This window comes from Daldinia loculata (assembly GCF_022478755.1).
Source record: "Daldinia loculata strain CBS 113971 unplaced genomic scaffold F4817scaffold_30, whole genome shotgun sequence".
Classification (NCBI taxonomy): domain Eukaryota; kingdom Fungi; phylum Ascomycota; class Sordariomycetes; order Xylariales; family Hypoxylaceae; genus Daldinia; species Daldinia loculata.
Window position 1 is genome coordinate 254,457 of NW_026054884.1, and position 26,470 is coordinate 280,926.

The following is a 26,470-nucleotide window of genomic DNA, read 5'->3' on the forward strand; positions in this document are numbered from 1 at the left end:
CAATGGTGACACCCAATAACGACAACTGGAAGAAACATATTACTATGTAACGGCTAGTAATGAAGTTACAAGTGTAAGCTTGAAATGTTTTGAATCCAGGGAGTGAAGCTGTTGAGGACTTGAGGTTGACCGGGGACCGGGGTACGTACTCGGCGAGTTCAGAAAAATTAAGGTTGGATGCTTACCTAAGGAGTGTAAGCAGCTTAAAGTTGGGTGTGCTATGTAATCCGTAAGCGACGAAGGGTCCCGGGCCAGGGGTTGTTCGGAGCACGGATGTGCCTCAGCATGGCCCCAGTGTGACACCAGCCAAACTCAACCGGTTTCATCTCATCCCCTTTTGAGCCGTTGCCGCCGACATCATTTAGACGAAATGGGATACACAAGCGAAGTCATTGTGCTTAGAGGCTCGGATGAAATTCAATTATTTATTACCTAACTTGGGTACCTATTATGTACCTAGGTATGTATAATTAGGTAGTGTAACTATATGCAATTCAAGATATACTTAAGCAACGAGGAGGTAACCGCCTTTGCAAATTGCAAGTAATTATTGATACCTTGCCCAATCAGGAGACGCTTCATATCCGAGCGCCAGGGAAATCCCCTTAAAGCATTTTAACCTAGTAATCTTCCGAGTTTTTCAGGGGCCGAAACGCTAAAAGACAAAAAATATTGGGATCGAGAATTTCATAACTGATGGGATATTGGCGAAATGGATCTTACTGCAGTGAAGCGTTCCTGGATTCCGCGTAAGGCACTCGAAACAAATTGTGGCTCCCGTTTTGAGATTCCTTATTTCACGGGTTTGATGTTTTAAATGCCTGCGAGTGTTGAAGCTCGGCGAAAAGATATCTATATTCAGCTAGTTAACATCTTCTCGCCTGGTCCCGAGTCGAGCTATCTCCCAATGTCCATAGCAAAGCTGTCCTTGATATCATGCCCTTTAGCAAAAGGGTTGTAGAATGGATAGACGGCACTGTCCTCGAAGGGGTAGAATAGAATGAAGACCTAAGCCGTGGAGGATGATGATGCCGCCTACTTGGTCTCGACAGTACGGCGTGTTTCTAATCCCTTAGGCTTCGAGAACGGAGTCCTCAGCGAACTACTATTAGCACGAGAAACTTAGCTAGCAGAAGAAACGCCAAGATCTCTGTGACGGCGGCTTTGTAGATCGATCCGGAGGATTGGTTCATCCAAGCATACTTGCTGGTCCATACCATATTCATCGTCATTGATCATGATCCCGTCACAGATCATCTGCACCGAATCAATACAATGCAGATACTGCTAAAAGTGTGTCCGTAGCAGGATAAAATGTCCTACTCGCAGCCCTTAAAGATCGAGCAGTAACTGCGGCGCGATCTTCTCCAGATCCTCGACCTAATCTACCATCAGCATCACATCACCCAGAACACCAATACACCCTAGACGAACGAACTTACCTCAAGAAACCCCTTCTCCTTCTCTACGACCGTCCGCGCAATCGCCTCCCGCACGAAAATATCCATGTACTTCGCAATCGCCGCATTCGCATCCTTCGAGACCCTCGTGCCGTCCTTCTCGAAGAACTGATGCAGCACATGTGTCAGCAGCTCCGGTGGTATCGTCTTCCTCTCCTCTTCTTCTTCTTCCGCTTCGTCTTCGTCGAGGTCCATCGTATCCTGCGCCCTTCGTCGCTGCTGCGACCGCTCGTCCTCCGCAAACGGATCCGCGTCGCTCGCGTCTGAAGCGGTGGCTTGGGCTTGCTTGCGCGCTCGGGAAGGACCAGAAGTAGAAGAGGCGGAAGCCCGACCTTTGGCCGGTCCAGAAGAGCCTCGACCGCGAGCGTCGCTTGTAGATTGCTTTGGGGGCATTGTCCAATCCGGCTCTTGCAAGTGTTTAGGTAGGTACCTAAGGTCAAAACAACGGTAGGTAGATGTAAAGAAGTGCACGCTGGGGTATAAAAAGTAAGCAACACTATAAACATTATTTAGGTAGGTTTTGCAAAACTCCGTACACCGCGATTTGATACAGCTGCTCGCCACCTGCCCCCTCCGTCTTCAATTGCAATGTCCATTTCAACTACCCGAATCATTTCCCGTGGCGGACAGAAATTGGTTACAGTAAAATTATCATCGTAATAGTAAGGGTTTGTCTACGAAGCAAAAATTGGTATTCACACATACAAGTAATGCATAGGGTATTAGTTAAAAGGATCACCTGCATTCAGAAGTCTATGAGTTGTATGCAACCGAAAAAGCCAGGTCCACGCAACCGAGGAAAGGGGGATGTAGGACGCAAAGCAGAAAGAATACAGTCAAAGGAATTGCCTAGGATCTAAATTACAGCGGGCAACTAGCTGACAAGACGATGCGAGACATGTGTGCCCTGTCTGCCAGTAAAATCCGCAAAATCAAGCTGTTCCAGAACGCCACGGCAATGAGTGATGCCCTGTAACAACTTTCCACCGGAGCGTCCGTCACGCTCCTTTTTATCAACGGCCCTTTGTCGCCTATCCACCGTATTACACCACCACGCCTCTCCCGTCTATGAGGTATGAGGGAATTTAACTTAACCGGAACCACCCTTGAAGGCCTTTCCGAAGAGGAGAACCTGGAGCTGATCGTAGATCGACAGCACACCAGCACCGGCAACACCACGGAGAATGTTGGCACCAGCACCCTTGAACAGAGACTTGACACCCTCCTTGGCGACGATCTGGCGGGCAGCATCCAGGGTACCGTTGTACTTGACGGCCTCACCGGAGGTCATCATCATACGACGTCGGATAGTGTCAAGAGGGTAAGAGGCGATACCGGCAGCGGTGGTGACACACCAACCGAGGATGAAAGAGGCGAGGAAGTTGTTCTGGAGAGAGCCGACCAGGACGACGGGCTTGATCGAGTCGTACAGACCGAAGTAAAGACCACGGTAGACGACGATACCAGCGACCGAAGGCATGAAGCCACGGTACAGACCGGGAAGACCATCAGAGGCGAGGGTCTTTCGGTAGACGTCAACGAGACCGTTGAATTGACGCTCACCGCCCTTCTTAGCGTTCTTGGCATCGTTGGCCAGACGGGTACGGGCGTAATCGAGAGAGTAGACGAAAAGGAGCGAAGTGGCACCAGCAGCCTAACATATAAATATCAGCATCCGTAAACGAAACTTAGAGTGTTCAATAAAACTTACACCACCGGAGGCCAAGTTACCAGCCATCCACCAGGCGTATCCGTCACGCTCCTTCTTGAAGCCGAACATCTTCTTGAACTTGTCACGGAAAGCGAAGTTCAAGGCCTGAGTGGGGAAGTATCGGATAACGTTGGCAGTGTTACCACGCCATAGGGACAAGACACCCTCATCGGCGGTAGTTCGTCGAAAGCAGTCAGCGATACCGTTGTACTTGCGGTCCAGACGGCCAGTCTTCAACATCTCATCCTGTTCAGTTTGTCAGCACTGTCATTACTACGAAGGGAATCCAGCCCTGTGCTGCCAAATAGACATGTGAAGACACATGTACGTATTGTGGAGCTAGAGTTAGATAACTCCAATGGGGAAATTTTTGCGGCTGAATGTGATCTACGTATCAACATACCTGGTTCTGGATAAGAAGCTTGACACGCTCGATGGGAGCGGCGGCAGTCTTCGAGACGGCGGCGGAGACACCACCCACTAATTAACCAGTTAGCAACAATTATCACGCATGACAACCAATATCACGCGGCATCGGATATCGATATATTGGCGGGGATGCCAGTTGGATTTAATTGCAAAAGCAGTGTGACGTACTCAAGAAGTCTGCCAAGAAGGGCTGCGATGTCCGTTAGTTAAGTTCATTGTTGAGGTAGATAGTGAGGGAAAAGGTGCATAAAAATCCAAGCACTCTCTTTTCCAGCCATTTTGTGCCAGATATCATCCCGATAAGCAGCAGACCATTTCGAAATTACTCGAAAACCACTTCAATTGTCTCGTAAAAAGCAATTGAAGCCGTCGATGGCATGCGCGAGAGGTATCGATGGCTAGATGATGGTGGAGAGGAGGCCAATGCTCGTTGTCCGAGCGAGGGATTTGATGGTTATGGAATTATAACTTACCGGCATGCCCAAAACCTTCTGTTGCTCAGACATCTTGTCGGCTGTTCAAAGACTTCCTGATCTTTGAAAGGAGAAGAAGTGAGTGGAGATTAGAAGTGAACGAGGAGAAGATGGAGAGGAGTTGAAAGACGGAGAGCGTCGAGCGAAATATTTCTACTGCGACTGGGTCTGCAGAAAATATTTTGGGGGGGAGGGAAAAAAATTGCTGCGGGTAACTGCCAAATGGACCAGCTTTTTCTAGCGACTCTTCCCGGACCCGCCGCTAAAACTGCACTGAGACCCTTCCCTCGCTTTCTAAACTAGCGGTTACCCCGAGACCAGTAGATGTCACGTGCAATTATGGATCTAGTATGCTAAAAATTCACTGAAGTAACTACCCTAAATGTCCGCTGGAGCAGTGAAAGTAACCTGCACTTGCTTGGGCAGCCTGGCAGCTAGGCGCCTGCCATAAAATGGTTGTCTAGCGAAAAACTGACCTACCGCTAACTTTCTGCCGGACAATTTCGGGACGGCCAATTCAGGCCAAAGGATCCTCATCACCTGGACGTGGAGTCTCACTTTTAGAGATCAGATGCGAGCTATTTAACCTACCTACCTAGGTAGTTTCGGCTTACTCTTCAATGCTTTATCCTAGTAGGTTGATATATATCTATCCTTCATTCTTCATTTTACCTCGTTACGTTAATTCGTGATATATAATAAAGATAGTCTAACGACGAAGATCTAGATGATGAAAGAACACACACAAAAAAAAACTGCGCTTTATTAGTTAGTGTGCACTGTGCAGATCACATCTAGATTTTGAGAGTTTTGGCTAGCTAAATTCCGAGTGTCGGTAAAAGAGAGTCAGGGTGTTCACCCACATGCGTTCAGCGTTCAGGGGTCTCTTTGATCTTCTTCCCGTTCCCCGAGTCAAGTTTCCGGCTCAAGAAGCGGTGGTCCCCTGGCTGGTCGGCTGCAACTTTGGACACACGGTACCTAACACATGCCCAAGTAGTACCCACGGCTGCCACGCCGCATTTCGGATGACCTAGATGTGCTGTAGAGATTAATCAGATTTGATTTCTATTGGGCGAGGATCGGGAATTTATCTACATACGTGCCATTATTATAGGTAGAAACTTGATTACGTACAGACCGACTTATGAGGCGAGATGATTCTAGCTCGATTCGTATATGACGCTCACTTACAATATTTTCTATTGGGTATATTATTAGGGCTTGATAGGTTTTGTGATAGAACAACTTATACTGGCTTAGCCAACAACTCTCTCCCACACCCTCCTCCCCAGCTGTGTAACCTACCTAGGTACCTGATAGGTACCTGAGTGCTTCCAATACATATGGAAGTTCTAGTGTATAATTACCTCCTAATTGGAATGACGCCTGCTAATACCTACATCTGTTTGTGCTACCAAATATGCATCACAGACTCCTCCACAGCTCTAATAGGTACCTAAGGCAGGGTAGCTTCCGGTTTATTGTTTAGTAGGTTCCAAGGTTAGCGGACTGTTAGCCGCCAGTTTGCTTATAGATTCGACTAGTTCATGTTTATGAAGAACCACGTTTTCTTTGCTGGAGCTTAAGGATTGGAAGACATCGTAGGCCTAGAATTACTACTATACGCGTAGACAGCAAGAATGTTTATAGCACAGCGATCGATAGTACGTAAATCAGACGAAAATATATCCGCAGATTCATCGGGGTTTCTCATTCGGTCCCTATCTGAATGCAACTGCAAGCGAAATTCCGAACCATAACCGTCCCAATGCTACGCCGAGGACCAAATGCCTGAATCCATCAAAGCCGTATCCGCGATCCATCTGGCCCGTCAAACTCTATTGTCGACTGTCGGCCGAATATCATCTTCATCATGGTATCGTGAGAGTGATGGTTTAGTCCGAGGCACCGACAGCTCGGGCTGCAAACGAGATTAGCATACGGCTTTTCTTCTTCGAGGCCATCTTAAACATACTGTAGATCTTCATCTTGCTGTGGGTGACGATGGGCTTGATCTGGCCCTTCTCCTCAAGATCCTTCAGGCATTTTCGTGCCAGCGAACCGTTGATCTTTAGCCTATCGACGAGGGTGGCGACTGTGACGAGACGGTATGATTGAACATCCTTGTAGAGCTTCTCGGAAGTGGTCTTGTCGAGCAGGACGGCGTGCTGGGCCTTGTCCTTGACTATATTAAAAACAGGTCAGCCCAAAATACCCCGAGACTCGTCGCGCGCGAGATGGTGTAATCGCTTCTCGAACGACGCTCATCGCGAAATTGCGTAGTACTTGCCTTTGCCCCTGTGGTATGAAAGTTAGCTAGATATCCTCTAAAATCAATTCATCATATGCGATACATACTTCGACCACTTCTTCTTCTGCTTCTTCGCGCCAGTCGCTGCGGGAGCCATTTTGTCTAATTTGTGATGTTGGCGTTGCAGTTGTAGTTGATGTGTGAAGGTGGAGGGGCCGAAACAATTAAATTTTGTAAAGTTCGCTTCAGTGTTGTGGGCTGTCAAAATCCCACGTGACCAATATGTAGCTAAAAAGACAAGTACCTATGTATCCCGGACCAATTAGAACCAAGCCCCATGATGTGTACCTAAGTACTTTTATGTAACTCATGCTCCCCTTAAGTTCTTTCCTGCAATGTTGCATTCCAATCATTTAGAAACCGCACTCTATCTCCTAACTTAAGGTCAATTATTTGATAAAGTGGAATAGGATAAATAGATCTACATTAGAGAGGTACAGCCTTGTGAGTTAACATACGCCCTCTAAATATATCCGCGCTACTACTTTACTCGATATTGGAATGTTATACGCTATACATAGATAGCTTTACAGCGTTATTTTAGGCTTGCTGATGGGAGAAAGCATTCGAGATTATATTGAATGGAAAACGTGCTATCGCGATCAACTCAACATAGATCTAAAGGATATCTTCTACCATCGACCATAATCTAAACTCTATCCTCCCCAGCACGCTTTCTGGCTGCTTTGGAAACCGCTTGCTGCATTTCGTTCAGCGTGTTAATAAAATATCTCATACAGAGTGCCCTACACACTTTCTTATCCAGTGGTCGGGTCTCTAGAACCCCTGAATTCGCCATAGCTACTGCATTGAGCACAATATGTACTCCGCTATCTCTCTCACACGCTGCTTGGCATTTCACGTTCTTGACGTGTTGTGTCGTGATGTCCTTAGGAACCCAATCTTCTTGCTCCGGTATCCATTTTGAAAGTAAACCCAGAACTATTTGGAATCTATAATCACTGGTTGTGGGATTGATAATGGTAATTGGATAGGCAACCTTAGTACGCTTTGGGTTTTCATAACAGATAAGAACCCACCCATCGTCTATGCACAAGGGAATGATAATTCCTCGGAAACTGTGTAGTAACAAGTCCTCACTTGCAACTTTCGACATCTCGCTTCGCCCCAGGATAGTCCAGTCGTTTGGCAATCTCTGCTGTATCAAATGCCGAATTATATCCTCACTCAATACTCCGTCCACGAGTCCAAGTAACGATTTCGGCGAGAGCGATGACTCGGAGTTTAATTGTATAAGACTTGTCACTTGTCCGCAATAGACAAGCGATGTTAAACTTGGTGCAATAAACGGGGGTAATAAAGTCGGTCGTGGAGAGCACGAAAGTATCCCTTTTAAAGAATACTCGTCAAAGACTGATGCTAGCCGGTCCCTGAAGTCAAGGGATGAAATATCTTCTCCTAGCAATTTGCGATGCAATATATCACCAACTGCGTGCGATAATGAACGGAAGAACTGGCCTAACCCGGTTTGTTTCATGAGGCTCCTCAGGGGCTCCCAAATATGCTGGATGGCGTGACTATTGACTAGTGACGTAAAGCTCATGTGCCAATCGAGCTCTGCTAAGGGGAATATGGAGAGAAATGGCTGCCCTCCGAAATCTTCCAAGAGAGATGAAAGTCTCTTTCCATACTCGATTATATTTGGCCATTTTTGTTCATCGATATGTACTTTCTTGGGCTCCGCCTGAAGGAGCTGGGGGATTATATATTGGGGTGTATCCTCCTCACTGGATTCTAAATCAGTCGAAGAGTCAGCCGAAGACTGGTGCTCATGAAAGTTGGTATTTTTCACTTCTATAGACTTCTTGTAGCACTTGACGGCTATAAAGGCCTTGGCTATATGGTTTATTCGTTGGTTGGTTCCCTTATTCCACGCCTTCACTATGTCTGGTATAGTGTCTAATTTAGGGAGGACATATGTGCGATTCGATCCTGCCCAATGTAGATATTGCTCAGCACGGCAGCATAGATAGGGCGGGTTCAATAGCTTGATGAATATGAAGAGGCGATCAGATATCCCTCCCATATCTACTGCTGACCGAATTTCTTCGACACTTGGTCCACTGCGGTAGAATTCGTCCTCGCTCATGAACATCGGGATCCACGCATCTAGATGAGGTATTTGAGACTCGAATGCCAAGCCACATGCAGTGTAGTCATAGATATTACTATCATTATTCTCCTCAGTCGCAAATTTATGGTCCGTAGATTCAGCCGATATATCGGTATTAGAATAATTTGGAGAGCTTACGAAGGGATGCCCCTCCTTATCGGGAATTTGTATTCCCTGGGTCTCATCTAATTCGTTAGGTGGCGATGTCTGGTCAGCTTCGATGTTGGCTTCTGGGGGATTCGCTTCGCTAATTGAAGTGTCGTTTCTGGAATGCTCCTGCTTAATATGGCTCGGTGTGGGTACCTTGGATAGGATCCTCTTCAGTATATCTACATAGATAGTGTTAGAGTCCTCCCTTGTTTCGATCATGTCCATTAGGCTGTCTTTATCTAGCTGACTGAGTATTTTATGGCGAAGATCCTCGCTGTCTTGCCTTCGTAGTAGGGTTTTAATGACTTGGTCCGGGTCGAGATTTAAGAGCTTTGATTCTAGTTGCTCCTTGATAATGCCTTCTATTGCGGATAAGGCAGCATCGTTTAGAAGGCCCGCCATGTTGACCTATATTGGATGAAAGATGATTTGAGGTGTAGGATGGTAAGTCATGCGTCGTGCTAAATTTTTGGCGAGTCTAGCTTGTATTAACTCATGGGAGGAAAGCGTGGATTGAAATGCCAATACTGCTGACTTATTATTCATTGAGAAGTGTAATAAACTGGATTTAGCGGCTTATGATTAATTAAGAAGGTATGTATCTGTTTTTATACACGGAAAGGTCGACGATTAGTAGTGATTGGGTTGTATGGTAATACTTGAAGGTCCTATGCGTGGGGGATATGAATGAATTGGGTTAAAATTGCCACTCTAGCCTAACCTGTAGTAATTACGCAGAGATAATAGGAAGGTCTCATGGCCGACGGCTCTTACTCTGTATAGGGCTTTCACACTAGCTAGTAGTGGTAGCGTGGGGTGTAGGTGGTAGTCTAGAGTGGAGGTTGGCGAATCGTGTAGGGTAAGTTCGGGGAGAGGTGGTTTATAAGAAGGCTCCTGAGAGGGTAGATGTAGAAACTTCGCAAATCCGAATTCGCCTGAATATAGCTGAGAGGCGGCCTTTGCGATCCGGTAGGGGAAAATCTTAGTGTAAAGAGCATGAAAGCTGTTGATTCTGGTTGAATCTCAAATGGCTGTGAATAACTTTTGGAGATATCACAAGTTCTACCGAGACCGGGAATGCGCTTTCCTTTAATCGAGAGTGTAGCGGTTTAAATATCCGTAAACACTTGGCTCGAATATATAAATAAACAATATGATAGAGAACGTAGATGTATAGAGTCAGAGGTGGGTAGCTAGATCGTAGTATATAAGTGTTAGTTGCTGTTTTAACCAATACAATTACTAAGGATATCGGGAGGGAGGGAGGAAGGGATGGCCTCCTTACGTAGACCTCCTACCTAGCAACTACCCTAAAGGGTAGTCATATTGTCTCTTGATACGGTATTTGTCGCAAAAACGACGCCATAATTGCTAACGAGCAATTGCACCTTATATGTGATAGTATTGTTATGCAAGCGCTAGGGGAAATGACCTCCCTAGGATAGTTATATGAGGTAAGGCATTCCTACTTAATGAGGATTTCATACCCTTATGAATATGAAGCATTTGCCGGATTGGTATTGAAACCCAGATGAAAGCCATTTTTATCATAAACCGATGAACTCCTACGTCCTAACAGGTATCTATGAGGTATATACTATATTGGAACTCTAGGGGGCTCCTTGACTCTGTATTTTGCAGAAGATATAACTAAAATAGTAGATTTGAGGCTGGTAAATATACTGTCAAAGTTTGGAATATCTCTACTATTTTTAAGGGTTAGGCAACTATAGCCCCTAACTTAGGTGCCATGGATTTTCTACATACTTGATAGATGCGCTACCAGCTTTCTCTAGATCCGAGCTTGATTATTCTGAATAAATAGAGCCTAAATTTACTTATAGGTGGGTAGGTAGGTATTTAATAATGATATCCTTAGCATCATGTCTCCTATGCTGAGTAAGTGGAAAAGGGGGTGTTTATGACTTAACTTGGTAAACTGAACTTAGGGAGTTCATCGCTTTAGCTAGTTAAAGGAAATGAATATCTTCATGGTAATGATATCATGCTCTAGAATTATGAAGGATGTTTTTAGAAATATCAACTACTCAATGAAGGGGTTTATTGGATGTGGTTCGTGGGCTGTTTGCTCGATGTCGTGACCTTAGGTACCTTAGGTATGTACATAGTAGATACTCAGCCACAACCACTAGCCACATGTTCATATGATTGAGATTAAGGTTGGCTCCTGCCTAGGTACTCCCCCACCAATGTGGAAACTCTTAATAGGGATAAGAGCAATCTATGCAAGTTGCGCAACTCGACCGTTTTACTTTGAAAGTTTCCTCGAAGCATTTCAACATTCCCTCCTTCGTCATTATAGGGGATGTCCGGACGCGAGATAGGATCGCGATTTTTTGCGCAAGGACCTTAAGAAGTCATGAAATAACTTTAGTTTAATAGTTCAAGTGTGCAATTTTCCCAATTTCTTCCATTCCTTTGTTCGAGATACCTATTAGAGTCCATGCTAGCACGCGTAGCCTCATCAACTCGTGTTCAAGTATCATCGCGCAGCTCGCGCTCAATTCTATAACGATTTAACCTTCTCTTGACTAGTTTGTTACCTTTTTTTTTGGCCGGTCAACCTTTGCATCGTCTCCTCAACCGCAATATGAGGGGGCACGGTTCGGCCTTGGGGCTACGAATAGGTCCGCGACGAATCTCATTCCTCCTCGTCCTCCTCGGCTTATTCGCCCTGTTCACCCTCCTTTTTACACTGCCCAATTCGATTCCGACTGGGCCAAGTCTTTCAAAGTCGATTGCCGATCATAAATTCTCCATACCGAAATACAAGGATAAAATCTCGTCAAGTATATTGAACCCCTTCCGGCCGGCTTTTCACAAGCCTGCGGAACAGAAGAACTCAACATATGGGGGAAGCTCATGGTATTCAAATTGGAACTGGAGGAATCCCTTTTCGTCGTCTATCACGTTGGACGAGAACCGATCTCTCCTCCCACCTCTGAAGGAAAGGGCTCCTATTTATTGCTACTACGATACCACTGTTCAGCGGGACGCACCTACAAAGGAAGCTGATAGTGCGCTATTGTTGACATGGAGGCGCGCCTGGTGGGCTAAAGGATTTAAACCGATCATCCTGAGCGCGGCAGAGGCTATGAATAATCCGCTTTATGACGAGCTTCAGAGATTGGATGTGGAGCCAAGTTTCAAGAAAGACATGATGCGCTGGCTTGCATGGGAAAATATGGGCGGCGGACTTCTCGCACATCATCTGTTACTCCCTATGGCGGCTTACGAGGATCCTTTGCTCTCATTTCTACGAAGAGGAGAGTATCCGGGTTTAACGAGGTGGGAGGATATTGATAATGCTTTATTCGCTGGTCCCAAGGTCCAGGTCGCCGACGTCATTGTTCAAGCGCTCCGAGACCCCAAGAGTAAATCTGCTAAGGACGTGGTTTCTGCGGTTACTAGCGAAACCTTCCGCGTTGATCCGTCTCATGAATCGCTAGCATTTTACGATACTAAGACTATCGAGAAGACCTACCAAAAGATCGCGGAAGAAGTCGCAGCGGATCGTGATAATGGCATGAAGAGCTTAAACAACCTTATTAACTTTCACCTACATAATACCTGGCAGGATATTTTTAGCAGCGGTATAGCAGTCCTCAAGCCCATGCCAACTCACACTACGCACATGATCGAGCAAGCCTTAGACTTGGCAACTAGGCTCGCGATCTGTAGTGATAGTCCAATGCCAGCATCGTGCCCGCCAAATCTTCCAAAATGCTCGCCTTGTGTGTCCTCTCACCCTATGAAGATTTCGACCCCAGCGCGTTATAAGAACAATACGGACTTGTATACCATAGGAACAGTACCACACCCGTATACACTACGCACGCTGGACACGCTTCGAAACAATTTGGATATTGCCTATATTAGACGAGAGATCAAAAGACGTGACGAGTGGCTCTACCTCGTCTTCCAGGAGCTTCTGGGCACGGGCATACCCGGGTCGATGCGCGTGCTTAAATTCAAGGATGCTGTGGCTGGTGAATACGCAGCATCACACTCCCTCTGGTTGACGGCCGAGAAAGAGTCACTTCCGGATGACCTAGATTGGTGGTTCGGTTTCGAAATCCCGAGTAACATGACTGACGATGGGAAGTCGGAGACCCCGGTTCCAGGCCCGGAGCGTCGTCCGAAACCCCAGCACGACCCGGCAGATGGGCCGATCGCCTCTGATGATGACCTCTTGCGTGAGCCGAGCCTCCTGAATAGGGCGCGGGAAGTGATGAAGAGCAAGGTTAAAGAGGACGAGCGTGTCCGGAGTGCTATCGAAGCCTGGAATCTGGCGGACACAGAGGCCTGGCGATTTGCTAAGGCGTTCCTAGCACGTTCTAGGGTGGAGAGGCTTAAATGGGAGGAGGAGGAGAGTAAATATGCTGGAGGCGTGGGAAGTGAATCTGGAGGACGGGGATCTAGTTGGCTTCGTTGGGGAGACGATGAGAGCGAAGAGGACTAATTGAGTAGATATGAGGCATTAATGATATGTACGGGTGGCAATAGATGTATATTTAGGCTCGAGTGTATTGGCCGTGGCCAAATGCCCACGATAGCATGGAGTTTGCGCGTTGCGGATCTGTTAGACTAGAACTTGGTAGGTTTGTATTGAAGTCCTGCTAGTTGATGCAGGTGTATTATAACCAATACATATCTCTAGGGAGCGTTTTGCCCTGATTCTAACTAGGGCATTGGGTGAGTGCTATCTTTCAAAACAGGCCAGGCTGTTGAGAGCTGACTTAAAGACGAGAATGTTGAATTCGAAAAGAGAGAAGCAACCGAACTAAACAACTAAGGACATGATTTGTCTCTTACGAGCTTGAGATTGCAATAGTATCTCCGCCCATCTCGCCGCTCAATTCCCGTGACGTGATGCCGCGTCTCGTTAGGCCGGAGACTAAGGCGGCATTAGCTCCACCGAGGCCAGCTAGTCCGCTGGCATCCGTGTTGCCCCTCTTCCCACGGGCTTCCCCGTTGTGAGTCAATAGTGCCCTTGGACCAAGGTACGATTGTAGAGCGCTCCTGGCGGCTTCAACGACCTTTTCAGCATGCTTCAAGGCATCTCTCAGCGCTTGAGTAGTGAGATCCTCAGGGGGTCCTACTTCCGTCGAGGGATCACGACCGGCTAAAGTACTAGTGCCATTTTCAGGATCAGTTTCCTTGCCGGTACCCGCATTACGGAGATCTCGCTCCTCGAGGAGCTGGAGGATGTGACCGTTCAGCCAGACGCCCTCAAGCTGTGCCTTGGCCATGTCCCTCGCGCCGCTGATACGCCCGCGGCATGTCGGCTTGCCGCACAGGCAGTCGAAGGGCTGGGCCATGTCCCATTCTGTAGACGGGTAGAAGAACTATGGCAGAGGTAAGCTCTTGCGGGGCGCTAGATATGGGCTTACCGGGCGTGGGTATGCAGGTGACGGACGGTCAGTTCTTCCCCGGCCTTGAGGCCGTTCGGCCCCGCGATAACGTTCAAGTTAGCCGTGTCGAAGATGAGAGACGGCTCGCACGAGTGGTTGATATACAGCAGGTCGCTGTTCAGGTCCAGGTGCTTGTCCCGGCCGCACTGGACTGTGGCATAGGTCGGGGACTCGGCGAAGGTGCACGGGGGAAAGTCCAGTTTCGCATATAGACCGAAAGGAGGTAGGGAGATTTTGGACAGGCTTTTAGATGTAAACTCATGCGCGTTGATAATCACATCTTGGATGTCAGGATGCGAGGGCTGGTCCCAGTGTGGAGTCAGCGGTGCCATTGCGATGATGTCTTAAGAATCCCTCGGTTTCCCGCTTTAGGTCCCTGATGGCCGAAAGGAGTAGTAAGTCCTTTTCAAATTCGGAGCGAAGTGCTATATTAGATTGTGCTTGTGCACGTCTCAGGATATTTCTCAGTCGCCGGTTTTTAGATTGTGAGATGTTAGAGATATAGAGGATTCGATCGAGGATTGAGAGATGTCCATTTTCCTATCGGCAGTGGCGTCACTTCTCAATATTAGAGGGGTTCTTTTTACGCTAAAATCATCAAGGGTCGATTTTATATGAGCTTAAACCGAGGCACGCAAGTGATATGTAGACTGTAGTAAAGATTGTTCTAACTTATTATGTAGACTCGATCTTCCGGAGTTTGTCTAGGTTAGTTGCTTGGATTATAACGCAGCCCTACGCTTTCGGTTACGTACATAACAGCTTAGCGAGTCTTAGTGCGGGACTAAACCTTGGAATGCAGTAAAAGATGGAGGGGTTGCGGGATTGGTCAGTTTGATCGTAGGGTGTACTATGTAATTATCTTAAAGCCTATCACAAACCCTGAGTCTAGCTTGATATAGCCATAGGTCTACAGGGAAATAGATCTCACAATTGATGAGGACGGTACTTCTAGTTATCTCTGTGTTGGGTATGTACACATGTACATAGACACACAATTCGTGAGACGTGAGATGTGGGTCATCCCCCGCCGAGGTGAGCCAAAATATAATCCAAGCGCAAAGTCTTGCAGGTCTTTCTGTCCGAATCGATCCATTGAATCTGATAGAGACTAGTGTAAGTGCCCAAGCCCGCAGAAAGGGTAAGAGGGGTTAACCGAATTGCCCGTGACCCCCGTGCAAGTATCCACTTCTACTACCCACATACATTCGATGTACTCAGGTACTCAGGTACGAATATTGACAATTGCATGTAAATGCAAACATGACTCGTGACGGTCTTTGTGATACCTACAAGATACATCGTACATACCTATACATTGATCGTGCATACGCCGGCTAGGTACTTATTTACTTCTTTTTGAGTTATTACTGAGATACCCGTGGACCTATCTTATGTGACTATCTTATGTGACACTCAGTTACTTGCGGAACTGCCGAGTCGACCAACAATGGCGCTTGACGAATTCCAAGAATCCCAGGTCTCAGACCCTCTTATGCTCCTCCATGCTAGCTAGGTCGATTATCCCATGTCCACGCTTGAAGAGCTCCGGGTTACCTAGCCGAGTTAACTGGGATGAGGGATAAGGTGAATTCTCCCTTTGGAAACGAGTGCGTCATGCTGTGCTACGTCCGGATGAATTCCAGCACGGCAAGTAGCTGTCGACGACTTGAACTAGGAGCAGCTAAGAGCTTTATAAGTTTACCTAGAGAAGGGTTCTAGAAGACAGGCCGCTTCGTCTAACTCTGACGGCCAATTCCCCGGGATGCGGCTGACTCGATATTAGACTACCCGCCTGGCGTGCAGAGCCTAGCGAGACCTCCCGCAATGCGATGCCGGGATGTTCTGTAGCCCACAAGACGCGCATTGGCCCTGGCGATCTTGCGAGGGTCCGGTCAAATTGTTATCCTGAAACATACACGACTTGGCACGGCATAAGGCCAGACTACCTACTCTGGGCTAAATAGTCAGTCAGTCAGTCAGATTCACCGTGGCCGATGTAGTAGATGTCGATATTGCCCGCCCATCCAGGTTGTTGCTGCGCCCAGACCCTGGAGTCTCTGCTGCTCACTCATCTGGGGCACGGCTTCGGTTCTCCGAAACTTGCCAGATGGGCATCTCCAACCAATCCAAGCTAGCCTCTGGCTGAGTGGTTCAGTTGTCGCCAAAAATCAGGTGGAACTTGGGTCACGATTCGCTGATATCAGCCTTTTGTTATACATATGCCGTAACCCACCAAACGTCACCGGACATCTATTATAGGATGGTTGCAATGAGGTCAGCGGCGTGGGAGCATGCGTGCACTGTCACGATTTCCCTAATGAGCTGTGATCATGGTGACCTTGATTTAGAAGCTACGAGGTAGCACCGGTCGTTTGGAACCCCTGCCCATAAGCTTTTTATCAAGAATAGCAAGGCAAAAGGAAGCGGCTTACGCGGGTACGCTCGGGAACCTATGCACTAGGGCGTCACCCGCCAGTAGTCTCTGAAGCTGTTCTTGAGATGAAGACACCATCACCTAACCGAGCCAAACCGTGAGGAGGATTTAGTGTCGATCTATCACCACGTGTGTGGGTCGGTAAAATCTCCTATAGGGGACTTGACGTGCATTTGTTAACTATATGCCAGAAAGGAAGGCGTGACACTTCGACATCGTGGACCTACCCAATAGTTATTAAGAACCTAGAGCTGTGTCGGCCCGGAGGTTGGAGTGGGGGTTGGTTCTGAAGAGGATAGGCTCTAAGGTGTGGCTACGGAGCTTTTTAAAGGGCTGATTTCCTTTCTATCCTCGAAATTTTACTTTCTCAAGAAGGATTGCCACCGAAAATCTAGTTACATAGCATTATCATCGTCGCCACCGCTACTTATCAACGTTCAAAGGACAAAATATATTTCTAGATTCCTTCATCAAAAATTACGAACCATAATGTTCTTCTACTCGAGCAGTCGGCAGCCTAGGCTTGAAAAGGCCCTGCCATTGACGGCTAACGAAAAGGAGACATCGTACTGTCTAAACCACAAACCGAACCCGCCTCCACAACCAGAACCTCCGACACCGAATCCACCTAACCCTGATGATCAACACTCCACGACTACGTGACAGATACTATATGCTACTCCAAGGGACGAATATACATAAGGTCCCTTGAAGTCTGGTAGTATTGAGAGCGGCGCAGGTAAGATACTCAACACTGCGTAACTTTCTTGCTCATCTCGTATACGCATGTCTCCTAATGATTTTACAGCTAGCTTTTGAGAGATCCTGTATATATATGGCAAGGATACGCTCGATTTTATCATGGCTTTGGGGCGTTGACTACCTGCAGAGTTCTTGGTGCTGTTATTTCTCTTAGGCCAAGGCCGTTTATGAACACGTCTTAAGACGGTGGATGTCTAGCTGTCAAGTCTCTAGCTTAGGACTTTGGCGTCACGAACAGCATTATTCCCATTGATGACTTGGCGCTTATGTGTCTATATTTTAGGAGAGCGCTATTATGTTTGTCATACTCAACTCGTTGTTTATTAGTATCTGCTTAGCATACTCCAGTTTGAATATTTACAAGGTTACTAAGATTAGACGTGTGCTTAGATGACCTAGATCGTTCCATCATATAAACCATTGCCCCTCTACAGTAAAAATCACTTGATGTATGTTATTATACTTGCCTTCAACGTATAGGACGAGCCTTTCATGCTCATTAGGGGGACCCCTGTTGTCTTCCAGAGGAAAAGGGGGAATGACCACCTGAAAGGATTCTTGTCATGTTATAGACAGCCATATCGCTTCCTTTCTTTTATACTCAACGATGTGAATCGACCATTTAGAGAGGTCATTGAATGTTCCTGAGTAGAGATAAAGAGTTCTTGACTGGATAGTATGTAGGGTGTTCTCCTTGAGCCACCCCCCCTTTCATTACAACAATAGGGGCTAGTGTATAGCCATCAATGCAAAGCTACATATAAAAGCCTGAGTTAGGTACCCATCTAAGCTAGAGGCTTCCGTAAGACATAGACAAATGTATTACGAACAAAGGATAGTACGAATTATGTATAACATATTTGTCCCAATGACATGAACCACGTTATTTAGAACATGCTCTCTTCATATACGTGCCTTGTACAGTATTTAGTTGTATATTGGCCATTATCCCATCTACCTTGTGCATTGAAGGTATTCACATAGTTTCATGGTAGGAAAGAACGCTATACTCAAAGGCAAGCACAGATGTGCATATGCAGTTATACTGGCTTATATAACTCTATTTACATTTACGTATACGGGAAGGCAGGCAATTGTAGTTGGCTTAGATTATTATGTGCCTTCCTACCTTTTAGTCTGACATGAGTTACTACACGTAATAAAGGAAGAGTGACTCTATAGCCTTCAAATAACCGTGTTGAGATGAACCTGTCGCTCTATCCATACACGTGTCAAAGACGTAAAGCACATACCTACATGTAGATACTCATGTCTGAAATACGTAATTGGAATGTATTACCACCTAGTCAATTCTAGTCTCTTCAGAAGATGGGTGTAGGTACATGTGTAGGTACATGTGTAGGTACGTATAGGGATACCTCCCAGTTGACTGCTCCTGCTGGATATATGTTGTCCAAGTGGGTACGGTACGTATGGGTCTTGTACCCCTTTCCTCCTAGGGAAATAGACTTAGTATAAGTGTAGGTAGGTTAAGTGCAATCCGCCATGTTCTGGTGGTTGTTGTAAATCTTATATCAACTCATACATACTCTCTTATGCTACGCTTCCTCAATCCGAATCATCTATCCCGACTTTGTCTACCTTTCCATCAATGCTCCGACACAGCATAGCCTTTAAAGATCTGCCTCAAAAAGATCTTGTATGTCTACCCGTTGCTGATTGCTCACGCCTTTCGCTCGATTGTACCTTTTTTGGTATGTAAGTCCTGTCTCCTATCTCCCGTTTATCGTCCTGACCGCTGCCGTTTGTTATCACCTGTCGGTTTCTTCTAGACAACACCGCAAGGCAACCTAAATCACACCGAAAATACATACACACGGATATAACCAAACGCGTTGACGCGACTAGGGCTTTTGAAGTTTTCTGCCTGCACTTTCACAATCAATCACGCCGCGCCGAAATCTTTCAGCATCTTCCACATAGACGCGCACTTAATTCTCGACGCCGTTTCTTCAATCCTAACTGCCACTGCTTATTGCACTCTGCGCACACTAACGGTTTGTTCCCCTTATACTCCGTCATATTTTCACAACACCGTTCATTATTTTCCTATCATATTCCTGTACATCTGGCAGTAGTACTGGCTGGACCACATTGGTCCTCCAGACAAGATGTCTGGGCGCCGTTGTTATCCTCACAGGGCCCGGTTTGAAAGAGAGCTTAGATGTGCCCAAGAACACGACATACCAATCTCAGGAGCCACTTTCACCGCTATCAGATTCAGGTTCAACTGCAATAAAGATATTCGTCAGATAATTATCAGCTCAGAAACTGATCACTCTTTGCCATCTCCCTCCACATCTCCTTTAATATTACCCAAATTCATCCTTTCTCAACTCGAGGCCCAGAGGGTTGCTGACCCCAACAGAATCCCTCCACAGTTGTCTGTGGTTCTAGAGCTCATCTCCGAAACTTTCTCTAAGAAACCTACCCGGGGCAAGGCGTTTACTTTCCCAACCCTGTTTCGATACTATCACGGCGAGTGGACGAAAACCTACTTTGTCTTCGCCTACCTCGACCTCCAGATGGAATCGCGCAAGTACACCATTGACGAGCTTCAGCAGCTCAAAACTACCTATTGTAGAGACGCACTGGACAAGCTATGTGCTAACCACGAAGTTGGTAAGCGAATCCGCTTTTCTTCACTTTCTGCCTGTTTTTTCTCCCTTCCCCTATTTTTCTCCTTCCCTCTCTTCGTTTTTCTCTCTCCATCTCTTTTCATCCCCATTCTTCTCAACTACCCAAAACTCTCCCCCTCCACTATATTCTTATCCTAATACCTTATCCTGCTTTCTATCACATCATAATAACACTCACTACTGGTTTGTTGTTGCCTTTACGCTAACAAACGCAGCTGAGATTTTTAAAGACCTAACGAGCAAAATGCCTGCCCAAGTTAGATACGTGAAGAAGTCGAAGGAGGATATGTCATCCTCAACAGAGAGTGATGAGATTATATTCCATGGCAAGAAGAACAACCGAGCTCAGTGGCAATACAAAGGCCGCACCGGATCCGAGGTCTCCTCAAAAGAACCGCTCCCTGCTCCCGCAGGACTTGTGGCACAGCAAAGTGAAGGTTTCCAAAGATTCTTTAAAGCCGTCGTTTCGCCTACTCACGTCCGAGTAACAGCTGGAGGAAGAATCGTACCAAACACACGCGGCTCCGTATCACCCACCGCAAAATGGGACAAGGAACATTCAGCGACCAATGGACTGGGTTCGACAGAGACTTCTAAAGACGAGAAACCTCATGCCACCAGCGGCGCTACCAATCAGTTCCCGCAGGCGCAAATCCCTCTACAGTTCCCTGCCCCTCCGGGATATTTCCAGCACATGGGCTTGCCTATGCCTCTATACCCTGTTCCTCACGGAATTCCCATGGCCTTTGGTATGCCCACTCTTCCCTTTGCACACTCGGGTGGTAAGCAGCCCACTCCCACTCAAAGCCAGCAGGATATCGACGAAGCGGCCAAAGAAGTTAAGACTCAAGACGGTGCCGGCGATAAGAAGCCAAGGCCCGCTCCTATTAAGATCACTCCTAGAGATCAGTTCGAGCAGAACCGTCCGTTCTACCATAATGGTAACGTGATCTATCCTCCAGCCTATGGATTAGTACAGGGCCAAATGCCTATGCCAATGATGCTCTCAAGTCCGTGTTTCCCGCCTGGCGTAGTCGGACATCTGGGTTCTGTTGGCGCTCAGATGAGCGCTTTCGGCTCAATGGGACAGCCATCCCCTGCTGCATCAATGTTCAGCCCTGCCGCCATCCCTTCTCCTCATTTCAATGTCCCCCACGCTGCTAGTGGAGGTGCTCGATCAGTGCAACCAACGTCTGCTCCCAGTCAGGGAGCTACACCTCACATCACGTCAATTAGACCGAGTGAAATCACAAAACGTCAACTTGATGCATTGAAGACTTCCCTTAAGTACTATGAAGATCAGCTCCAATACAACAGGCACCAGATTGACGAGAAATGGACTGAAGAGCAAGCTGATAAGCTGAGAGAAAGCGTACAGCAGTTTGAGCAGAACTACAAGATGCAGGCAAATTTCGAAGCCTCCTACTACCCCCAAGCTCCAACTGGATCTACAAGTTCAACTCAACAAGGAACAATTTGGAAGACCCCCACGGGAAGTTCTAGCGTTAGAAGCCGTCGAGGAGGAAATACGTCTCAGAATAGTTCCGTCGGCGTTGGTGATCAGGGCCGCAGCCTCTCGCATTTCCAATCATCTGAGCGAATTAGCTCGAGACATGGTAACCACAGAAACTCGAGGGCGATCGGAATCAACTCGAATAAAGGTAACACATCGCCGCTCAGTCTGGACCCTGCGCTGGAAGCACTTATCCAAGACAAAATGAGGAGAGGGCTTGCCGCACCTGAACCGATGAAGAACGTGGGATCTTACACTGACGTTGCTTCTGCGCCTACATTTGACGGAGCACCACATTCCTTTGCAACTCAGTCGGAAGGGGTAAATCTTGGACCACAGGCTGGGCTCTCTAGCACACATGGACTTGCTGGATGGCCATCCCTTGGCATGCTGCCGTTTGACCAGAATGGTAACTGGAACAGCATGTTCTCTACAAACTCGAACACGGTCAACCGCGCTTCTGCTGTGAATTCCCAGCCGTCGTCGGCGAGTTTTGCTCCGAATAGTCATAGCCGTCCATATCTCGTTGGAACCCTACCCCGAGGCGTGAATCCTCATATTGGCCATGGAGCGGAGTACGTATATTCGCGAGAGTTAACCGCGGAGGAGAAGCGAGCTCGAAGTAACTACTGGGGCCACGTTCCGAATGTAGGGTTCGGCTTACCAAAGTTCGATGGTAAGGATTTCTATCCACCTTCACCAGCAAAAGCTGCCCGCGGTGCTGAGGCTTCCCAATCTACACTCCGTCCAACAATACCAACTGGCCGACCGGATCTCGACTTCGGCTTCCGAACTCAGCCTACAGAAAACGACCCGTTTCGTCCTAGCCATGGGACTCAGAAGATTAGCAAAGCTATTCCGATTGTTGCTCCTGACGATGCTAGCCGAGGGGGTGCGTCCAAGAAGGATTCTGCTTCTCAAGGACTACATGGTGGTGATAACACCGAAGGTCTCTCTAATAAGCCTAAGAGCAACAAGGTTCCGTCCCCAACCACATCATCTGAGGCCGACAAGAAGCAGGATTCGATGGGCCGACGAACCGTTGAAAGATCGAGGTATGTAAACAGATACGTAGGCGCGGAATCAGAGGCTGACATTCTATAGCAACAAGTCCGGAAATGATCTCTGGCAAACCATGCTGAAGAGAGGGCCAACCAGTGGAGCCGTAGTGCCTAGCACAGTCTCGTCGACCACAGCTACGGGATATTTGCCTCAGTATCATGGGCATGCTGCTGCCTCTCTTGGGCCTGCAATTTCTAACACGAGCAACATGGCGACCCGCGCTTCACCTGAAACTGGAGACAAGAGTATTGAATATGACGCACAACGATCTGCAGAGAAAGTTGGAGAGAACTGCCCGCCTAACGAGACGCGCTCGGCAGACTACGATCCGTTGAAAGATGTCCAGGAACGTATGCTTCGTGACGCCGAGCGACGTGGAGTCGTTGGTTCGGACTGGTGAAGGCTAAGCTGCACATTGCCGGGAGAAATAAAGCAGTATCATTGCCGCCAATCCTCTCTTTGCCTACTACGCGACGAGGAATGAAGCAGCAGCTCTATAAACAACATCTTGTTACACTCATGCTAGTATGATTAGGTTCATTTCTTCGAGGAGTCGACCATAGGTTATTGTTTATGATTTCAGTCGACTGAATATTTCCTATTTCGTTTTCCGTCGCCATTTGGAGGTTACGGACACTTGTATGATCATCCCGTATGATCCTTCCGCATGGTCAAGATTGCAACAATACTCCGTGTTTCGATGGAGACAACGAAGACAACATTACGAGAACCAAAGCAGAGGCAAAATATGTGCTACATTGCTTTTGAGTGCTACGTTTATTCGGCGGAAGTAATAATTTCTCTTTTGACATAATTTTGTTTTTGATGAGGCGGAAAGGGAGGAGGGAGATGGTATCGTGTAATAATGACAAAACTGAGGTGGTTGAGGTTGAGAAGCAGGCAAAACTCCGTCGCATTGCAGATTTCATTATTGCTTTATTGTTGCTTCGACATACTTTACTAGGATCGCAGATAACTTGCCTCACGGCCCATAATTGACAGCATTCATTGTAATTACGATAAGTGTTCTTATTAACTGAATGATATTTTGACTGGTAGTGACTAGTAAAAAGAAGAATTATAAAGCTCTACGACGACGACGAATTATCTTGTCTCTTAATAAGACAAAATGTACTTCACCATCAAACTCCCAACCTCATGGATATTATCTATTGGTTGACAGTCTGCAGGCGACGGAGCAACAAGGGGGTGATTCATTATTATATCCCTTGTGCTTGCTTTACTCTTCGCCAGTCGTATACCTCGAAAACCAAAGGGTTGAGGTTGACGCGGAGATATCCCGGCGGTATTTGCTTTACATCAAATCGAATAGGAGGGGAACCGGTTGCAATTATGTATGCGTGCTTAGGAAAAAAAAAAAAAAAAAGACCACTTACGTTGAGGGGATAACTGTCTGAATGGACTCGTACCCTGGAGAAGCCTCGTCCATCTATCTCCCCTAGATCTGTCTAACTCCCTTAATTGGGATGAGAGGGTAACCTAGAGGTTAGTCCGCCGGAGTGCGCATTACGGCATAAACACGGCCAGTCAGAAATATAGAGAGCGAGACTTCGGGAAGAACCTCCCATGGAACATTTCACAAGAAACTGTGAAATGGCCATTGTGTGCATGCAAATGTTTTTCATTTGGTGGGTGTGTGCCACCGCATCTAGATGCTTGATCGTCGAGCTCCCATGCAATCAAACCCCGCCGATGATCCGTCATGTCCCTCTCGATGAAGCCGGGGGAGTGCTTTTACCCTTTCGCAAGACGCCATATTCCGTGATATTCCTCCCGCCGACTCGTACGACGCTTCGTCATTTATCTACCAACGGGTATCCGCCCCCTTTCGCCAGGCCAGGCCGGTGGCACAACCGAGTAATTGAAAAAAAGGTGGATGGGGTGTTAGGCCGAAGAAACCGCTTATTTGGCAGCAGCCTTGCCCTTGGATCGCAGCTCGCGGCCGACCTTGATGCGCTCTAGGATGTTCTCACGGTCCTTGTCGAGCTTTAGCTTGGTGATGACGACCTTGCTGGGGTGGATGCCGAGGGGCACGCTCTGGCCGGAGGCCTTGTCGCGGGTGACGCGCTCGATGTGGATCTGGTACTTGAGACGGTAGACAGCGGTGACCTTGCCCTCGCGGCCCTTGTTGGTGCCTCGGACGATGGTGACCTCGTCGTCCTTTCGGACGGGGATGCTACGGACCTAAGGGCGGATTCGTGTTAGAAGGAAAGTTTACAAGTGCACGTCGAAACGGGTGTGGGATATCATGGAGGAGTTGTTGAAAAACTTACGTTGTACTTCTCACGGAGCTCCTTGCTAAGAGGAGCGCTCATGATGACACGGCGCTCGCCGGAAGACGCACCGAAGTGCGCCTTTCTCGACTTTCGTCGCGAGCTGGCGATACCTTGAAAAAAAAATTTTCGTTAGCATCGCATCGTTTCAATTGACAACGTCAAGCCCCCAAATTACACATTTGAGAGGGAATTGGTAAAAGCGTATAAACAAACATACCGGAGTTAACCTTCGTCATTTTGTCGGTGGGCGTTGGGTGAGTTGGCGAGAAAGAGTCGATTTCCGAGGGACGAAAGGTTGGTGTTGGATTTGGCGGAGGTTCACGATTTCCTGGGAAGTTGGAAATGGAAAAAGAAATTTGGTGGGCTACAAATTTTGAAGTGCCCTAACAGGGGTAGACCCGCCTAGCTTCGTTTAACAGAATTCGATTAGATAAGAGATTGAAAGTGGCTTAAATACATAGTCAGGTACCTCTTACCAGGCTTGTGGCTCAATTACGGCCCCACCTCGGATTCCGGAACCAACCTAGGTACGTACCGATGTAGTATGATTCCAAAGTGGGATGCAGCTTTGCATCTTTCGAATTTGACTTGGAGAACGAAAGATCTTGGGGAAACCTCAAGATCAGTCCAATCGACAACAATATGTGGTCTAGATTAGTGCGCCGGAGGGCGCTTCTACTGTTACGAAATCAATCTGCCTCTACAAGGAGTCAAATCCAAAGAAGGACGCTGGTCTCGGCACCTAAACCCGGCGATGGACCTCTGATGGAGAGACGTCCAGACCGAGAGCTCCCAAGTACGTCTTTCTCTCCTCGTGTCTCTCTCTATTATACTACACCTATAAAACACACATAACTAACCCCCTCAACAACAGGCATCAACACATTCCGCTGGGCGCGCACCTTCCCCATCTTCCTCGCCCTAATCGCCGCCTCCAGCGTCGCCATCTTCAACTACCAGAAGCTCTCGAGCCCCATCGTAGCCTCGACCTTGTACGCGCTGCGCACGAGCCCGCGCGCGCGCGAGCTCCTCGGCGACGAGATCTACTTCAAGCACCAGATCCCGTGGATCGCGGGCGAGATGAACCAGCTGCGCGGGCGCATCGACATCCGCTTCCCCGTCAAGGGCACCCGGTCCGCCGCCGTCATGCGCTTCGCCAGCTTCCGCCCCACGCCCAAGGGCGTCTTCGAGACTACCGAGTGGAGCCTCGAGACTCCGGACGGTAGGAAGATCGATTTGCTGGAAGGGGATGATCCGTTTAGGGCTGCGCCCGCGTTCCCGATGGATGAGGAGGAGCGCGAGGAGGCGACGAGGGGGTTTAGACAGCAGCTTAAGTGAGGGGGTTGCATGGCCCCTTTGAGATACTGTTGTTGGAGTTAGATTCCCGGGAGGAATGTTGTGTTGGGGTGGTAGAATACTCTACACGTAGCTGTTAAAAACTTGGGTTATGAGTAAGTAAACTTCATAGGCGATATTAGAACATATCGCTTCTGGTTTGGCGCCTGAAGTGACGGAGAAGGCAGCGTATAAGTCGGCAGGGTGGATGATCCGCAACGCCAGCCATACTCTTCATTAGGATCTTTATTAGGATCGAGAGACGTGTCCATCATCATTGTATATGGTACAAATGTAGTAT

The 26,470-nt window shown here is 47.6% G+C and overlaps 9 protein-coding genes across 9 annotated transcripts; 3 read left to right on the forward strand and 6 right to left on the reverse strand.

The window, feature by feature from the left end:
* Positions 1-689: 689 nt before the first annotated feature.
* F4817DRAFT_142128 (CENP-S associating centromere protein X-domain-containing protein) lies at positions 690-2,038 on the reverse strand. Its single transcript, XM_049297867.1, has 2 exons — positions 1,443-2,038; positions 690-1,380 (listed from the first exon to the last, which is right to left on the reverse strand). Exons 1-2 carry the CDS (start codon positions 1,851-1,853, stop codon positions 1,333-1,335), a joined length of 459 nt encoding a protein of 152 aa, XP_049158237.1. The 5' UTR covers positions 1,854-2,038; the 3' UTR covers positions 690-1,332.
* Positions 1,964-4,278, reverse strand: F4817DRAFT_340273 (ADP, ATP carrier protein). Its single transcript, XM_049303623.1, has 5 exons — positions 4,074-4,278; positions 3,769-3,790; positions 3,575-3,651; positions 3,172-3,417; positions 1,964-3,114 (listed from the first exon to the last, which is right to left on the reverse strand). Exons 1-5 carry the CDS (start codon positions 4,104-4,106, stop codon positions 2,551-2,553), a joined length of 942 nt encoding a protein of 313 aa, XP_049158238.1. The 5' UTR covers positions 4,107-4,278; the 3' UTR covers positions 1,964-2,550.
* A 1,384-nt stretch (positions 4,279-5,662) lies between these two features.
* F4817DRAFT_340275 (ribosomal protein S25) lies at positions 5,663-6,562 on the reverse strand. The gene is made up of 4 exons (XM_049303624.1): positions 6,432-6,562; positions 6,364-6,371; positions 6,049-6,258; positions 5,663-5,994 (listed from the first exon to the last, which is right to left on the reverse strand). Exons 1-4 carry the CDS (start codon positions 6,479-6,481, stop codon positions 5,969-5,971), a joined length of 294 nt encoding a protein of 97 aa, XP_049158239.1. The 5' UTR covers positions 6,482-6,562; the 3' UTR covers positions 5,663-5,968.
* Positions 6,563-6,739: 177 nt separating this feature from the next.
* F4817DRAFT_340277 (uncharacterized protein) lies at positions 6,740-8,187 on the reverse strand. Its single transcript, XM_049303625.1, has one exon. The coding sequence runs from the start codon at positions 7,946-7,948 to the stop codon at positions 7,034-7,036; it is 915 nt and encodes a 304-aa protein (XP_049158240.1). The 5' UTR covers positions 7,949-8,187; the 3' UTR covers positions 6,740-7,033.
* Positions 8,188-11,173: 2,986 nt separating this feature from the next.
* F4817DRAFT_142169 (uncharacterized protein) lies at positions 11,174-13,482 on the forward strand. Its single transcript, XM_049297869.1, has one exon. The coding sequence runs from the start codon at positions 11,280-11,282 to the stop codon at positions 13,149-13,151; it is 1,872 nt and encodes a 623-aa protein (XP_049158241.1). The 5' UTR covers positions 11,174-11,279; the 3' UTR covers positions 13,152-13,482.
* On the reverse strand, positions 13,326-14,844 carry F4817DRAFT_142158 (uncharacterized protein). The gene is made up of 2 exons (XM_049297868.1): positions 14,109-14,844; positions 13,326-14,037 (listed from the first exon to the last, which is right to left on the reverse strand). The coding sequence occupies exons 1-2, from the start codon at positions 14,433-14,435 to the stop codon at positions 13,501-13,503; spliced, it is 864 nt and encodes a 287-aa protein (XP_049158242.1). The 5' UTR covers positions 14,436-14,844; the 3' UTR covers positions 13,326-13,500.
* A 5,926-nt stretch (positions 14,845-20,770) lies between these two features.
* F4817DRAFT_340286 (uncharacterized protein) lies at positions 20,771-23,459 on the forward strand. Its single transcript, XM_049303626.1, has 2 exons — positions 20,771-22,530; positions 22,580-23,459. The coding sequence occupies exons 1-2, from the start codon at positions 20,948-20,950 to the stop codon at positions 22,935-22,937; spliced, it is 1,941 nt and encodes a 646-aa protein (XP_049158243.1). The 5' UTR covers positions 20,771-20,947; the 3' UTR covers positions 22,938-23,459.
* A 1,001-nt stretch (positions 23,460-24,460) lies between these two features.
* F4817DRAFT_359326 (putative 60S ribosomal protein L26-1) lies at positions 24,461-25,070 on the reverse strand (the record flags this gene model as incomplete). The annotated part of the gene is made up of 3 exons (XM_049306146.1): positions 24,461-24,742; positions 24,832-24,944; positions 25,052-25,070. 3 exons carry the CDS (start codon positions 25,068-25,070, stop codon positions 24,461-24,463), a joined length of 414 nt encoding a protein of 137 aa, XP_049158244.1.
* A 278-nt stretch (positions 25,071-25,348) lies between these two features.
* On the forward strand, positions 25,349-26,325 carry F4817DRAFT_142229 (DUF1783-domain-containing protein). The gene is made up of 2 exons (XM_049297870.1): positions 25,349-25,630; positions 25,709-26,325. The coding sequence occupies exons 1-2, from the start codon at positions 25,477-25,479 to the stop codon at positions 26,170-26,172; spliced, it is 618 nt and encodes a 205-aa protein (XP_049158245.1). The 5' UTR covers positions 25,349-25,476; the 3' UTR covers positions 26,173-26,325.
* The last annotated feature ends 145 nt before the right edge of the window (positions 26,326-26,470 follow it).

What these genes read in the sequence shown, in the direction of transcription:
- F4817DRAFT_142128 (XM_049297867.1), bottom strand. Translation starts at nt 1,853, where the DNA reads ATGCCCCCAAAGCAATCTACAAGCGACGCTCGCGGTCGAGGCTCTTCT. An exon ending in AGGAGAAGGGGTTTCTTGAG is followed by an intron (nt 1,381 to 1,442) that starts GTAAGTTCGTTC and finishes ATGGTAGATTAG; the next exon opens with GTCGAGGATCTGGAGAAGAT.
- F4817DRAFT_340273 (XM_049303623.1), bottom strand. Translation starts at nt 4,106, where the DNA reads ATGTCTGAGCAACAGAAGGTTTTGGGCATGCCG. An exon ending in AGAAGGTTTTGGGCATGCCG is followed by an intron (nt 3,791 to 4,073) that starts GTAAGTTATAAT and finishes CGGACATCGCAG; the next exon opens with CCCTTCTTGGCAGACTTCTT. An exon ending in CTTCTTGGCAGACTTCTTGA is followed by an intron (nt 3,652 to 3,768) that starts GTACGTCACACT and finishes CTGGTTAATTAG; the next exon opens with TGGGTGGTGTCTCCGCCGCC.
- F4817DRAFT_340275 (XM_049303624.1), bottom strand. Translation starts at nt 6,481, where the DNA reads ATGGCTCCCGCAGCGACTGGCGCGAAGAAGCAGAAGAAGAAGTGGTCG. An exon ending in CAGCAAGATGAAGATCTACA is followed by an intron (nt 5,995 to 6,048) that starts GTATGTTTAAGA and finishes TCTCGTTTGCAG; the next exon opens with CCCGAGCTGTCGGTGCCTCG.
- F4817DRAFT_340277 (XM_049303625.1), bottom strand. Translation starts at nt 7,948, where the DNA reads ATGAGCTTTACGTCACTAGTCAATAGTCACGCCATCCAGCATATTTGG.
- F4817DRAFT_142169 (XM_049297869.1), top strand. Translation starts at nt 11,280, where the DNA reads ATGAGGGGGCACGGTTCGGCCTTGGGGCTACGAATAGGTCCGCGACGA.
- F4817DRAFT_142158 (XM_049297868.1), bottom strand. Translation starts at nt 14,435, where the DNA reads ATGGCACCGCTGACTCCACACTGGGACCAGCCCTCGCATCCTGACATC. An exon ending in AGGCCGGGGAAGAACTGACC is followed by an intron (nt 14,038 to 14,108) that starts GTCCGTCACCTG and finishes CCTCTGCCATAG; the next exon opens with TTCTTCTACCCGTCTACAGA.
- F4817DRAFT_340286 (XM_049303626.1), top strand. Translation starts at nt 20,948, where the DNA reads ATGCCTATGCCAATGATGCTCTCAAGTCCGTGTTTCCCGCCTGGCGTA. An exon ending in CGAACCGTTGAAAGATCGAG is followed by an intron (nt 22,531 to 22,579) that starts GTATGTAAACAG and finishes GACATTCTATAG; the next exon opens with CAACAAGTCCGGAAATGATC.
- F4817DRAFT_142229 (XM_049297870.1), top strand. Translation starts at nt 25,477, where the DNA reads ATGTGGTCTAGATTAGTGCGCCGGAGGGCGCTTCTACTGTTACGAAAT. An exon ending in TCCAGACCGAGAGCTCCCAA is followed by an intron (nt 25,631 to 25,708) that starts GTACGTCTTTCT and finishes CCTCAACAACAG; the next exon opens with GCATCAACACATTCCGCTGG.